The 15323-nt window shown below is 39.5% G+C and overlaps 3 protein-coding genes across 3 annotated transcripts; 2 read left to right on the forward strand and 1 right to left on the reverse strand.

Annotated features, from left to right (window-relative positions):
• The first annotated feature begins 1142 nt into the window (after positions 1 to 1142).
• Positions 1143 to 4806, forward strand: LOC125188896 (calcium-dependent protein kinase 10-like). The gene is made up of 7 exons (XM_048085989.2): positions 1143 to 1914; positions 2040 to 2183; positions 2269 to 2421; positions 3197 to 3312; positions 3568 to 3735; positions 3980 to 4210; positions 4294 to 4806. The coding sequence occupies exons 1-7, from the start codon at positions 1284 to 1286 to the stop codon at positions 4465 to 4467; spliced, it is 1617 nt and encodes a 538-aa protein (XP_047941946.1). The 5' UTR covers positions 1143 to 1283; the 3' UTR covers positions 4468 to 4806.
• Positions 4807 to 6491: 1685 nt separating this feature from the next.
• LOC125188895 (plasma membrane ATPase 2-like) lies at positions 6492 to 11268 on the forward strand. Its single transcript, XM_048085986.2, has 21 exons — positions 6492 to 6618; positions 6697 to 6816; positions 6912 to 7010; positions 7078 to 7215; positions 7299 to 7433; positions 7493 to 7672; positions 7771 to 7977; positions 8064 to 8183; positions 8257 to 8376; positions 8452 to 8574; positions 8637 to 8741; positions 8819 to 8963; positions 9072 to 9236; positions 9322 to 9560; positions 9653 to 9685; positions 9786 to 9867; positions 9975 to 10135; positions 10239 to 10424; positions 10499 to 10681; positions 10765 to 10943; positions 11020 to 11268. The coding sequence occupies exons 1-21, from the start codon at positions 6586 to 6588 to the stop codon at positions 11114 to 11116; spliced, it is 2850 nt and encodes a 949-aa protein (XP_047941943.1). The 5' UTR covers positions 6492 to 6585; the 3' UTR covers positions 11117 to 11268.
• Positions 11269 to 12653: 1385 nt separating this feature from the next.
• Positions 12654 to 14941, reverse strand: LOC125188901 (protein NRT1/ PTR FAMILY 2.11-like). The gene is made up of 4 exons (XM_048085995.2): positions 14687 to 14941; positions 14400 to 14617; positions 13756 to 14309; positions 12654 to 13654 (listed from the first exon to the last, which is right to left on the reverse strand). Exons 1-4 carry the CDS (start codon positions 14769 to 14771, stop codon positions 12748 to 12750), a joined length of 1764 nt encoding a protein of 587 aa, XP_047941952.1. The 5' UTR covers positions 14772 to 14941; the 3' UTR covers positions 12654 to 12747.
• Between the last annotated feature and the right edge of the window lie 382 nt (positions 14942 to 15323).

Consider the following 15323-nt stretch of genomic DNA (forward strand, 5'->3'; position numbering starts at 1 on the left):
TCAAAGGATTGTTGTATTTCACACAATACACACACTCCTTATACAGTTATACACATTTGACATTGCACCGATATTAATAAACTCCCTCAAATCTAGAGTAAAATCAATCGAATTCATATCATAGCTCAATTAAAAAAGAAACAAAAATTTAAATCTTAAGAAAATCGAATATTTTTCTTTTTTCTGTCGTTACGCAATTAATGATTATTAAAATTCCACGGCATTCGGTAGTTAGAGACTTAGCAGTCAAAATGAAGAATCAAAATCTAATTATAAAAACTCGATTTCTTGTTTGTTTTGATTTTCTTTTTGGGAAGTTGAAAAACACCTTGACTTTGAATCCTTCCGTCATTAAAACTGTCAGTGCACCGAATTTTAGTCGATAATTACATAAATCATTAATTAAGCAGCATTCATCTATTAGAAATATTGAACTAATTATATGCTTACTGATCTGATGCTGTCTATTCGACTTACTATCAATAAATTTAAAATAAATTATCTTCGTATAGTGAAATATTTCAAACACGTTAGACAGCTTGACGGATTTATGCTCAGAATTCAGATAATTGTTAAGTAATGATATGAATTAAGTGCTCGTAATTTTGGGAGAGTTTGGTGCGTGAAGAGATTGTATTCAAAATACCAAGAGTCTCAATTAAGCCAAGATAGTACTATAGTCGTAGTATATAAGTTTTGTCGCTTACGAATTATCTCATCCAAAGAGACTTTGGTATGACTATTAATGCCACCGACTAATAATTTGTTTTTTATTTCATCGATCAACAAAAACACAATTTACCTTTCAATTCTTGGAACATGCTCACAACCACATCGTAAACAACAATTTATTGCATATGTTGCACTGATTAATATCCACCCTTTTCCTACTCTACGACGCATATTAATTTGGATCAATCAATTCCAACTCCAAATTATGAATGTAAGTTAGGTACAAGTTACAAGATAAGATGATAAATTCAAACAATTTGTTCAAAGATAATATGAAATATATGATCCAATTACACAAAAATGTGTTATATATCATAAATATAAATGTAAAGCGAAATATATAAATCAAATGTGAAACGATAATTCCAAAGGCCAAAAGCAAAACAATAATTAAAATTCTTAAACATTATAAAAACTCCTTTTTTAAACACAAACACTTTTCCACCAAAATTACAATCTTCTTCTTCCACCACCACCACCACCACCACCACTGACGGCGGCGCTGCAAATTCTCATTCCTTCAGAACTCTTCGACCTCAAAACTCTCATCCATGGGGAATTGCAACGCGTGCATCCGACCTCCCGAAACGGAGCCCCCAAATTCAAAACCCCGCAAAAACCACCGCGGCGAGCACTTCCCCAATCCCTACTCCCGATCCCCGGCTCCGATCCGCGTGCTGAAGGACTTCATGCCGCGCACGCGGATCTCCGACAAGTACGTCCTCGGCCGCGAGCTCGGCCGTGGCGAGTTCGGCGTCACCTACCTCTGCACCGACCGCGAGACGCGCGAGGCGCTCGCGTGCAAGTCCATCTCGAAGAAGAAGCTCCGCACCGCGGTCGACGTCGAGGACGTCCGCCGCGAGGTGGCGATCATGTCGAGCCTGCCGGAGCACGCCAACATCGTGAAGATGCGCGCCGCCTACGAGGACAGCGAGGCTGTGCACCTCGTGATGGAGCTCTGCGAGGGCGGAGAGCTCTTCGACAGGATCGTGGCGCGGGGACACTACAGCGAGAGGGCGGCCGCCACCGTCGCCAAGACCGTAGCTCAGGTCGTCCGGATGTGCCACCAGAACGGCGTTATGCATAGAGATTTGAAACCGGAGAATTTCCTCTTCGCTAACAAGAAGGAGAATTCGGCTCTCAAAGTCATCGATTTCGGCTTGTCGGTCTTCTTCAAGCCTGGTAGGTTTGCTATCAAATCCTAATTGTGATCGATAATCTCTAATTGAAAATTGGTGAAACCTAACGGAGGGGATTCGAATTTATGTTTGAGCTTAAATTTTGGTAAATAATATTTGTGGAATCAGGTGAAAGGTTTTCTGAAATCGTGGGAAGTCCGTATTATATGGCGCCGGAGGTATTGAAGCGAAATTATGGACCTGAAGTTGATATATGGAGTGCTGGAGTGATTCTGTATATTCTATTGTGTGGTGTTCCTCCGTTTTGGGCAGGTATACTCTCCGTTTTGATTCGAAACTTAGAGCCAATAAGCAGGACACAGACCTGAGATATTGCTCTGTTTGCTGCTCAATGCAGAAAGCGAGCAAGGTGTGGCGCTTGCGATTTTGAGAGGCGTGATTGATTTCAAAAGGGAGCCATGGCCACAGGTTTCTGAAAGTGCAAAAAGCCTTGTTAGGCAAATGCTGGAACCAGACACCGAAAAGCGTTTGACAGCTGAGCAGGTTCTTGGTGAGTTTGTCTAATATTTTCAAACCACACTTTTATAGAAAAGTGAGAGAGGTAGTGCTTGTGTTATCCATGAATACTTTGATTGTGAATAATTGTAAGCTTGCATGCTGAGGAGGAAAGATGTGACAGTGAGAAAAGTTATCTGATTCTTTTAAATTCTATTCCATAAAACATCAAAATCAATAAATAGTACTCTCTCATTTCATTTAAAGTGAAGCATTTCTTTTACGACACATGATTTAATGTAGTGTTATTTAGTTCGTTAAGTGGAGAGAGAATGAAGTAGGAGATAGAACAAAGTAGAGAGTATGGTGGCTTCATTTTAGATATGTGTCACTTTGAGTGGAACAAAAGGAGTAACTCTCAAAGATCTGAAAGTTTTGAGCTAAGAAAGTCATTTTTCTGCGCATCTACTTCCTGTACTTCCTGATCGGAACACACTGTTCTATTCATTCTCCTAAACTGTTTGTCCTAGTGAACATGTACTGGTGTCGCCCTAAATTTCTAGCAATTCATGGAAAGGCTTACTTGTTCATATATCACTTGTGTATAACAGTTTTTTTGAAATGTAGGAACCACAAAAGCCTATGATAGTACTATGTATTAATCAATTGAGATCTAGTTATATGAAAATAAATTTAATGCAAAGATGTGAGTTAAAAATGAGTATCAGAGCATATTATAGTTTGCTAATCTTGCAAAACAAGAGATGAAATTTATGCAACATCTTGTTTTTGTGCAACAGTTCTAACATGTACTATGTGGTTTTGAGCAGAGCATCCATGGATACAAAATGCGAAAAAGGCTCCAAATGTACCTTTGGGGGATATTGTAAGAGCAAGACTCAAACAATTTTCTGTAATGAACAGATTCAAGAAGAAAGCTCTGAGGGTAAGCATCTAGCCTTATGTATTGGTAAACTTTGAGCTTGTTATTGCAAACACAAAGTTCTTCCTCAGCACAGACTACTAAATTTAGGAAAATGATTATTGGTTATCTACAGCCATATATAAACTTAAAACTGAGACATGATGTTGCTTAGTGACAGATGCATGAGTTAGACGCTGCCATTTTTTTAAACATTTTTTTTAATCTTTAGTTACTTCACTCTGGTAATGATAATCTGATCGTAACACAACTGTGTAGGTAATCGCGGAACATTTGTCTGTTGAAGAGGTAGAAATAATTAGAGATATGTTCGCATTGATGGATACTGATGATGATGGGAAGGTAACATTTGAGGAACTAAAAGCTGGTTTGAGGAAAGTGGGTTCCCAGCTTGCAGATCCTGAGATAAGGCTACTAATGGATGTGGTGAGTATCCAAATCTCAGTCTTGAAAGCATCAATACCCCTCACTGTTAAAAACTTGAAATATTTGTCAATGTTGAATTTTTGCTTTAAGAATCAGATGTGAATTCAAGATAACCTAGTTCACTCTTATCTAGTGGTATAGGAAGTATTACTCCCTGAAACCCAGATTTCTGCAATATCTTTATCCCTAAAACCCAGATTTTTGCAAGTGTCCTAACTCAAGAACTCGTCTCTAAATTCAATAGGCTGATGTTGATGGGAACGGTGTGTTGGACTATGGAGAATTTGTGGCTGTTACAATCCACCTACAGAGGATGGAGAACGACGAGCATTTCCGCAAAGCATTTACGTTCTTCGACAAAGATGGGAGTGGGTACATAGAACTAGACGAGCTACGAGAAGCTTTAGTGGACGATTCAGGTGAACCCGAACTTGATGTACTTAACAACATCATGGGCGAAGTTGATACTGACAAGGTTTAAGACCCTGATCTTGCCATATTCTTTTATATCCGTAATTAATAACTGAGTGCTTATTATCATAATTGGGGTTCTCGCAGGACGGGAAAATCAGCTACGATGAGTTTGTGGCAATGATGAAAACAGGGACGGACTGGAGAAAGGCCTCGCGACAGTATTCGAGAGAAAGATTCAAGAGCTTGAGCTTAAACTTGATGAAAGATGGCTCTCTACAGCTGCAAGATGGTTTTACAGGTCAAACTGTCGTAGTTTAACATTTTCAGTTCGCTGTATGCTTTCGGTTACTGCCAATCCCACCTGTTGCTGCAAACTGGAAAGAAAACCGGTTATTTCTTGAAGACCTGAGGCTTCTGAAAGCGGAGGAGGCTTGAGGACGAGATTCGTTGTGATTCTGTATTCTTGGTTCGCGATGCTTCCTTGGTGGGAGATGGGTTCGATGAGCAGAGGAATTTTCAGGGATAGGTAAAGAGGCTGTGCCCATGTTTGTGCTGTATATTTTAGCAATCTGTATACTGTCTCACATGTGTGTGTATACGTGATTTGAAATGTTAAACGTTGATTCATTTATTCAATGATTTATTGTAATAATCTCAGTCCAGAATCTCCCAATGCACTTGTCCCCTCCGTTTTTTTTTTCTTCTAAATATTCATATTATTATGGTAAATTGTCAAATAAATCATGAAGTTTGTCAAATTCAGGTGAATTCATATTTTTGCCTCCTTTCCAGTAAAATATATGATGATGCGCCACTTGCAAATTTCCCTAGAAATAAGGTAGATGAGATAATTACTAATTTTTCAACTCTCTTTATTCAATTTTTAGTTTTTAAAAAGTGTGGGATATATCAGAATTCGAATAGTGATTTATTTCGCAATTTGCCCTATTTATTTAGTCTTGATATCGGTATAGAGAACACGAGAGTAGAATTAAATCAAAATTAAAAGAGGTGGGTAATGACTTTCATATATATTCCATAAATATAAGATTTTAATCAGCAGATATGAATGATGAAAATTCATACTTACGTGGGAATCCAGAGTAGATATGGATGATGGCAATTGGCACGTCATACTCCTGTTAGAATTCTGGAGGATATATTTATAAAGTATTTTTATCTCCACATTATGTTTATTAAAATTCGGGTAGATTAAAAAAAAGATATTCTTTAGTTTTCCAGATTATGTTCATCTTTTTAAAAAATTTGATTATAAATATGTGATCAGATTAAAAGTTTTTCTCTATTGCAATCAAAAGATCGGAGGAGGGAGGATCCAGACTCGAGTAGAAGGAGCAACCAAGTCATCAATCATTGGAGATCATAATTTTATTTTAAAGGTATTATCCACTATTGTTAACAAAATTGATTTTAGGATTTATCCTTGATTAATTTGCTTGCAATTTGCCTTCTATAAAGATGACAATAACATTAAATCGAATGCATGTACTAAATGTTTCTGTAATATACTGATTATTTATTCTTGGTATTTTGAAGTACTGATTTATTCCTTTCAGAATGTAACTTTTTAAACTCAACTCTTGAAATCATGTTGTGAAACCATCAACAATAGACAACTCTTGCTCCTTTTAGTCATAAATAGTAGAATTATTGTGCCCAAGTATGTTCCCATCATACTACTAGTACTAGTACTAAACAGCCACCTATAGAGCTTTTTGGAATTAGTTTTTTTTAATTTACATTTGATTTTATAAATAAAATATTATTTGAAGCTAAATGATTAAAATAGAACAATTATGGAGTATAAAATAAAATTTGAGCATCAATTAATAATTTTATATACTACGAGTACTAGTATTTATTAAATGAAATCTCGTGTGTACATGCATAATGTGGTGGCTTAGTTTTATTGTTTGAAAATTGAAATAACACACTTTTCTTTATTAAAAAAATCAGTAATATTATATAAACAATGCATAAATATGATACAAACTGAATTAACAATTAAATCCAATAAATGAGCACCCAAAATAATCGTAGTTCCGTTGAAACGGATTGTAACGATTTGGAGAGAGAGAGAAAGAGAGGGCGGCTATTGCGGTTATTTTCTGCTATTCAGTTTGTTGCTAGTATTTAGCAGCAACACATGCAGATAGATCTTTTCAAATCCAACCTCTATTTCTGCGTAATCTAATCACTTTCTTCATCAACACTGGAAGGTACAAATGAATGTTTGGTTATTAGTTGGTAGACTGTGTTTTTTGTTTCATCAATTTCGTTGAGAAATACTCACAATGATAATTCCCAATTTTTTAAACTGCAGAAGTTCTTGTCCATGGCGTTTCTTGAACTAGCTTCTTGATTCAAGAAACATTTCGTATTTGTGAAAAGGAGTTTTTGCTGGCTTTTGTGAAGATGGAAGCTCTCGTGAACGAGACAGTCGATTTGGTAATTCGGAGTTTTATCCATTTTTCTTTATTTTTTCAACTTGCTTGCTAATGGTATCGTGTGTGTGTGTGTGTGCAGGAACACTGCGCCATTGATGAGCTGTTTCCACGTCTGAAATGTACCAAAGAGGGCCTCACTACTGAGGATGCTGAAGAGAGGTTGAACGAGGTTGGATACAACAGGCTTGAAGAAAAGAAGGTGCTCATATTTCATTCAATTTTAATCCCTATTCTTGTTTACTTTTATTAGCTATGAGTCTTGATGATATACTTATGGGGTTTTGCTTGCTCTAGGAGAGTAAATTCCTCAAGTTTTTGGGGTTTATGTGGAATCCTCTTTCATGGGTTATGGAAGTGGCGGCTATCATGGCAATTGCCCTTGCTAATGGAGGAGTAAGACATTCTTTCTAGGACAAACTTTTTCAATGGTGCTTTCTGATCCTTGATTTTAACATGGCAGGGAAAGGCTCCGGATTGGCAGGACTTTGTGGGTATCATCACCTTGCTTTTCATCAACTCGACTATTAGTTTCATCGAGGAGAATAACGCAGGCAATGCAGCAGCTGCTCTCATGGCTCGCCTTGCTCCAAAAGCAAAAGTTCGATCTCAGCAGAAACTCTCGGTTAATAGTGACTGCACATTTGTGGTTTTTTTGTTTGATCCTCTAGTTATTTTCTCAAGGTTCTTAGAAATGGGGCGTGGAGCGAGATAGAGGCTTCCGGATTGGTGCCTGGAGACATTGTTAGCATAAAGCTTGGAGATATAGTTCCTGCTGATGTTCGTCTCTTGGAGGGCGATGCCCTTAAAATTGATCAGGTGTGTGTCGACTGCATGCACATTTTGTTTTAATGTAGCGACTGATCTCGCGTTTGCAGTCTGCTTTGACAGGGGAGTCCCTTCCTGTGAACAAGGGTCCAGGAGAAGCAGTTTACTCTGGTTCTACGTGCAAACTGGGAGAGCTCGAAGCTGTTGTTTATGCAACGGGTGTTCACACCTTCTTTGGAAAGGCTGCTCACCTTGTCGACACCACTAATCAAGTCGGGCACTTCCAAAAGGCATGTTGCATTATTGAATGAGTACTCTTTTTAGTATATTTTGGAACAAAAGCTGTTGCTAATCTCTCCTTTTCATAATTTTATTTCTCTATGCTCAGGTTTTAACTGCGATTGGAAACTTCTGCATATGCTCCATTGCGGTGGGGATGGTTATAGAGTGTATAGTGATGTACACTATTCAACACAGGAAATACCGGGCTGGCATCGACAATCTTCTTGTTCTCCTCATTGGAGGAATTCCAATAGCCATGCCAACTGTCCTCTCTGTTACAATGGCGATTGGCTCTCATCGTTTGGCTCAGCAGGTTTTCTTGATTCTTCGGATTTATATATTGGTTTAGTGTTTACTCAACATACACCACAGTGCAATGATATGTGTAAATATGTGCAGGGAGCTATAACAAAGAGAATGACTGCTATAGAAGAGATGGCCGGGATGGATGTGCTTTGCAGCGACAAGACAGGGACCCTCACTCTGAACAAGCTTACCGTTGATAAGAATCTCATCGAGGTAGGCTTGTGCTCCTCTCCTAATGATTTGGATGCGTGTGTGCTTCTATACTGATTGAACTTCTTGTCCTAAGGTGTTTTCGAAAGATGTTGATGCTGATATGGTTCTTCTGATGGCGGCTAGAGCCTCTCGAACAGAAAACCAGGACGCCATAGATGCTGCCATTGTAGGAATGCTGGCTGATCCGAAAGAGGTAGCTATTGTCACTCTGTCTGCCTCAAAACTAGAAAGTTTTGCAAATCTTGACTTTTAATAAGACTGTGAACAGGCACGTGCTGGAGTTCGAGAAGTGCACTTCCTTCCTTTCAACCCGACTGACAAGAGAACAGCATTGACTTACATAGACAACGAAGGAAAGTGGCACAGGGCTAGCAAAGGTGCACCAGAGCAGGTATAGTTTGTCACAGTTCATGCCTCTTTTCCTTGTTTCATTAACGGAACATGCATTCGCAGATTCTAAACCTTGCACACAATAAGTCTCACATAGAGCGAAGAGTTCATGCTGTGATTGATGATTTTGCGGAAAGAGGTCTGAGATCACTTGGTGTGGCATACCAGGTATTATTCATCATGCACTACTGTGCTTTAATCTCCCAATACTATGTATTGAACGAACTATCGCACATTATTTGCAGGAACTTCCAGAAAAAACGAAAGATAGTACTGGAGGACCATGGCAATTCATTGGTCTAGTGCCTCTCTTTGATCCGCCTAGACACGACAGTGCAAAAACTATAAGAGAGGCATTAGATCTCGGAGTCAATGTCAAAATGATAACTGGTAAGGCTTCATGTGATATTACAAGCTTGATTGATGACTATGCATTTAGGATGTGTTATAATGCAGTTTATCTTTTAACTTAGATGAGAAATCTGTCTGTTGCAACAGGGGATCAGCTTGCAATAGGAAAGGAAACCGGCCGGAGACTAGGAATGGGGACTAATATGTATCCGTCATCAGCTTTACTGGGCCAAAATAAGGATGAATCGATTGCTACTCTGCCGATTGATGAGCTCATTGAGAAAGCTGATGGCTTTGCTGGTGTCTTCCCAGGTAATGACTCTTTCTCTCTCGAATCCTAATCCTAATCCTAATGTGCATTCTCAAGTTTTATGCTCATCTTGGATATACTTGTCAGAACATAAATATGAGATTGTAAAGCGCCTGCAAGCTAGAAAACACATATGTGGAATGACCGGCGATGGAGTGAATGATGCTCCTGCTCTGAAAAAGGCTGATATCGGCATTGCTGTAGCCGATGCAACTGATGCAGCACGCAGTGCTTCTGACATCGTCCTTACTGAACCTGGACTCAGTGTCATCGTCTGCGCTGTTCTGAGCAGTCGAGCGATCTTCCAGAGGATGAAGAACTACACGGTAAAACTCTTGTTTGATAGTTCAACCGTCCACATATACTTGCTTCAAATATTTCACCATCTCACCAATGGAAAGTTCCATATTTTTGACAGATTTATGCCGTTTCTATTACAATTCGTGTTGTGGTAAGTTACTATTGATGTTAGTTTTCCAGCATTATGAAACTTCCTTGTTGCTACTTTTCACAATGCTGTAGCTTGATGGTTTTCCCCTTCCATGTATCAGCTTGGTTTCATGCTGTTAGCCTTGATATGGGAATTCGACTTTCCGCCTTTTATGGTTCTTATCATTGCAATACTCAATGATGGTTAGCTCTTTACCATCTGCACTATTTTTGACTATTCACGCGAGAAGTCTCTTTCCCTTTTACATTTTCTCCTCGCTGTAACTTACGCTGCAACTTATATAATCAAGGTACCATCATGACTATATCGAAAGATAGAGTTAAACCATCACCTCTGCCAGACAGCTGGAAGCTCTCCGAAATCTTTGCAACTGGTATCGTTCTTGGTAGTTACTTGGCATTGATGACTGTCATCTTCTTTTGGACAGCGTATAAAACAGATTTCTTTCCCGTAAGTTCGTTGTCAAGTTATATGTAATGTGATCTATGGTAGTAGCTGTGCACACTTTTATTGCTGTAGTTGCTAATATTTTCGTCTCATTTTGCTCTGGCAGCGCGTGTTTGGGGTGGAAACACTTGAGAAAACTCCCAACGGCGACTTCAGGATGCTTGCTTCAGCAATATATCTGCAAGTGAGCACCATCAGCCAGGCTCTGATATTCGTGACAAGATCAAGAAGCTGGTCGTTTGTTGAGCGCCCTGGTCTGTTGCTCGTGGCTGCATTTGCCGTTGCCCAACTGGTTAGCAATTGTCTGATCATCATGCAAATTCACTATTGCATAAACTTGATCATCTTGTGTCGCCCGCCTTTCAGGTTGCTACTCTAATAGCGGTATATGCAAACTGGAGCTTTGCAGCAATTGAAGGAATCGGTTGGGGCTGGGCGGGCGTGATCTGGCTATACAACATCGTCACCTACATCCCTCTCGACATCATCAAATTCTTCACGCGTTACGCTCTCAGTGGGAAAGCTTGGGATCATGTTCTTGAAAGAAGGGTAACTTTCAATCCATCTCAGCTCTCTTAATAGTTTATACACTTATTCAGTTATGTTAAGATGGTTTGTTACTCGCGTTGCAGACTGCTTTCACCAGACATAAGGATTTTGGGAAGGAGCACCGTGAGCTTCAATGGGCCCGCGAGCAGAGAACCCTTCACGGGCTGCAAGTGCCTGACACCAAACTTTTCAACGAGATAAACAATTTCTCCGAGCTCAACCAGCTGGCAGAGGAAGCCAAACGAAGAGCTGAGATAGCAAGGTAACGATGCGACTACTACTTAATTTTTCGTCTACTCCAGACATTCTGTTATCTCACATTGTGTCGTTGGGCGTAGGATGCGGGAGCTGCGCACGTTGAAAGGACACGTTGAATCAGTTGTTAGGCTTAAGGGTCTGGATATTGATGAGATTAAGCAAGCATACACTCTATGAGAAGATGATCCAGTGAACATCTGCCTTTTTCTTATATTTGGACAAGTTTATTTTTTTAGAAGTTTATTCTTTTGGATTATGAACATCTAGTCTAGACACTGGCTATCATGTTACACGTTTTTTTTTTTATCATACATGAAGCCTTTTTTTTAGATTTGTTTTCTTCCAATTTAAGTTTATCTACTTGCATCTGTGTTCCGCGCGTTTATTTAGACTATTTAACTTTATTTTCTAAATAAATCTAGCTTTAAAATACTATACTCCTAACTCCATGACTTAGTTTAAAGCAAACCGACACTCCAATCATATAAAATAGAAATAAAATTATAAAATTCAGTAGTCTTGACATATTATTATTGGGTTATAAGAGCTTTCTATGTGTGAATTTAAATTCTGTCTACTTCAATCATTTGAAATGTAACTAAAAAGAGGCTTGTTGAATTGGAACAAGGTATTCTCTGATCCATGAAATAATAGATGGGGGCTACTTACAAAAGAAATTAAAGTGGTCTCTCCCCCACACTCTTTTATCTCAATTATGATAAATCTTTATACAAAAAAACGCCATACAATTTGTTAGATCAATTTTAATCAAAACACATGTGCATTCACACCATGTGCCATAATAAAGAAATATGGATGTGGAGCTAAATGGTTTGAGCAATTAATTGGATCATGTTCTATTTCTTTTTTTTAGACATTTGTCGTGGTCACATTTTTAATGTACCTGGTTAGTTATAACGTCGATATATATTTATGTCACTGTCAATTCTAGTACTCCCTACGAACTTGATTTAAGAATACGTACTAAGGAAGACTTAAATTTTCATGTCAAAAATATAAATGCTTAAATACACAAAAAAGAAAATTATGAAAAAAAAAACATATATGGATGGATTGTAAATACAGTACCAATTCTTATTCAATGCTATAACATGAAAGAACCATGTCGAATATCTAAGTGTTTGAACAAGTAAAAAAGGATAAACGGTTGTTGTTGAAAAAATATATTGTTATATTGATACCTTTCTATCAATATGCATTTAGTTTTATTTTATTATCAACAACTACCTTTTACCCACGTAATTAATTATTCTATTTTCTGTAACTTATGATAGAAAATACAAACGAATCATTATTTTGAAATGAACTTCACCTCATAAAATCTCTTCTAGAAAATATGGGCCTTTTTCATTTATTCTAATAAATGAAATAATTGGAGTAGCTAGTTTAGAGACGTTTACGTTGATACCATTTGTGATTTTATTCTAACCTAACACTATACATATATCATGTATGACGTTATATAATCTATTTCCATCAATTAGACTCATAATTATTCGAATAACGTATTCATGCCGTAAGTAAACCCACACCCAGAAAGTCCGTTTCACAATCAACTTCAATTCTAAAAATGCAAGGAACATTGAAATATTCAATTAAAGTACTTGATGTTTCTATCCGATTCTATTGTCTCAATCAATCTCTCATGCACTATAGTATCTTTTGATTTAGTAGTCATAAAAGCAAGACTATATTTCAAAGAAGAATTACCACCTTAAATTATAGTATTTGAACTCAACTATCGTATTTCCACACCAACAACAATTTATTCAAAAACCTAAATCTAACTAAACTGATTTTTGAGCATCAATCTTCTCCATAGGCACCTCCATTTTACCATCACTTGTATCATCACTAGTCTTGTACCTATACCACTTAGCACAAACCAAAAAATACACCAAATTCAAAAACTCCAACCCCGCAACAAGGTAGTAAAAATAGTCCAACCTCCCTTCATTCAAATCCTCCGCAAGCCAATTCCCGGACGCGCCAACACGGGTCGTGTTGTGCACGAGCGACACGAGAAAGCTCGTGAAGTAGCTCGATATAGCAAACCCGCAGAACAAAAAGGAGCCCGCGAAGCTCCTCATGTTCTCCGGGAACTGCTTGTAGAAGAGTTCAATCTGGCCTATCACCGCGAACGCCTCCGACACCCCGGTCAGCGCCAGCTGCGGCGTCAGCCAGTACCCTGACATGGCCGACACCGCGCCGCGCCGGGCCTCCACGCCCAGTGTGGGGCGCGTGAGGGCCACAGTCCTCCTGTGGGCCTCCACCGCGCCCGACAGCAGCATGGTCAGGGCCGCGAGGAATATTCCGAACCCGATCCTCTGCAGCATCGTGATCCCCTCTTGCTTCCCGGTCAGGCGGCGGAGGAGGGGGACGAGGAGGCGGTCCCAGACCGGGATCCAGATGGTGAGGCTGATCATGGTGAAGATGTTGTAGGTGGCGGCCGGGATTTTGAAGCTGCCGCGGCCTAGGCGGCGGTCGGTTTGGAGGGCTTGGAAGACTAGATATGTCTGAGTTTGGACTAAAACGACGTAGTATAACATGCCGGAGACCCAAATGGGGACCACTCTGATCACGCATTTGATCTCCTCCACTTGCTGTACACTGCAAAGATTCCACGGATCTGCTGCTGATCCATCTTCATTGATTTTGTCATTTTCTGTTATGATTGCTGCTTTATTCAACCACCTAATTTGATACATATAAAAGTAATTTCAAATTTTTGGGTTACCAACATCAAACAAACAAACTGTGCAGTCGACTATCCTAACAGAAATAAGATAAAATACCTGAATTGTTCGGTATAAGGGAGTCTGGAGTTGATGGAATCGGGATTGTGGTAAACGAAGAGAGAATTAAGTGGTTGCGACGGCAGCTGCAGCTTCCTCTTCTTAAAAGCGACCACCAGCGTCTGAACGACGCTGGTGATGGGGCTCCCCAGCGGGAGGATCATGACGTAGATCCTCGTACCGACGAAGAAGAAGGCGCACGAGAGGAACATGAGGAAGGCGGGGATGGCGAGGCCGATGGCCCAGCTGATGCTGGCCTGCACGTACACGATGACGGTGAGAGACACCATCATCGCGAACGTGAAGGTGAAGTAGTACCAGTTGAAGAAGCTGTTGATGCCCTGTTTGCCCGATTCCGTGTTCGGGTTGAACTGGTCCGCCCCGAACGCTAGGTTGCACGGCCGGATCCCACTCGCCCCGATGACAAGGAACACAAACGCCGTTAAAAGGAACGCCATCTGTCCCATCGAAGCCTCCACGCACGCGCCGCCGCTCCCGCATTTTGGCGGGTGCAGGCTCGGGAACGTCGCTGTCATTGTCAGGACCAGCATGCCCTGTCAATGGTAAATCACGGTAAATCTCAGTCTATAAAAAATAACTATAACTGATATTTTAATTGAAGTAAAATAAATAAATAAATGTACCAGGAAGGAGGAGATGGAGGCGAGGCCGAGGGTTTTGTAGCGGCCGAGGTAGGTGTCGGAGAGGAAGGCGCCGAGCAATGTGCCGAAGTTGCAGGTGCCGTTGAAGATGTTGATGACGTTGGTGGCGGTGATGGATTTCATGTTGAAGACGGTGGTGAGGTAGACTAGAAGATTTGAAGATGTCCCAATTGTTCCAAGCTTCTCAAATGTCTCGTTACCTACCAATAAACAACCATGAATTAATTTTCAAAAAATTCTTGATTCATAATTTGCAAGAGATTTTGTACCTATGACAAAAGGCATGGCTCTCACTCCTCTGTAGTTTGGTTCTTTTTTGGTTTTGGGGGCCTCAATTTTCTCAGGATTCTCCATTGTTGTGGTGAGAAAAGCTCAAATTTTGGATCTCTTTTGCAACTGGAGATGGAGATTATAAGTGTGAGGTTGTGTGTATATAAAGAGATTGGATGATTTGTGTCACGTAAAATATGTTCACACTTTCTATGTCTTCCTCTTTGATTGGAGGTCGTTTTTGGTAAATTTGAACATGTAGTGTGGAAATTATGTAGTAGTAAGGTTTAAGATAGAGATTGGTTGGCTATACATCATGTGTGTGTAATTCATATACACATAGTACTACATGCATAGGCTGCAATTTGTAGAGAACGACAAATTTAGTAGAGCACAGAGTTTGAACACATTTTATTTGACTCGTTTTTGTAGTTTTAGGGAATAATCAGTGCTAACGATAAATGTTTGGAGTTCTAAGTGATTAAATACTAGTAGTAGTATCTTGGTTATGTCAAAAAGTGGAAAAATCACTGTTCTTAATTACTCGCTCATTGCTAACTATGAAAACGCAACTCAGTTTGTAAATGATTCCCCTATAACTAATAAGTCGGGGTCGACTCATATGAGTAAGGATTA

The sequence above is a fragment of the Salvia hispanica genome, chromosome 5 (assembly GCF_029641045.1).
Source record: "Salvia hispanica isolate PSC_SH4W2 chromosome 5, Shi_PSC_v1, whole genome shotgun sequence".
Classification (NCBI taxonomy): Eukaryota; Viridiplantae; Streptophyta; class Magnoliopsida; order Lamiales; family Lamiaceae; genus Salvia; species Salvia hispanica.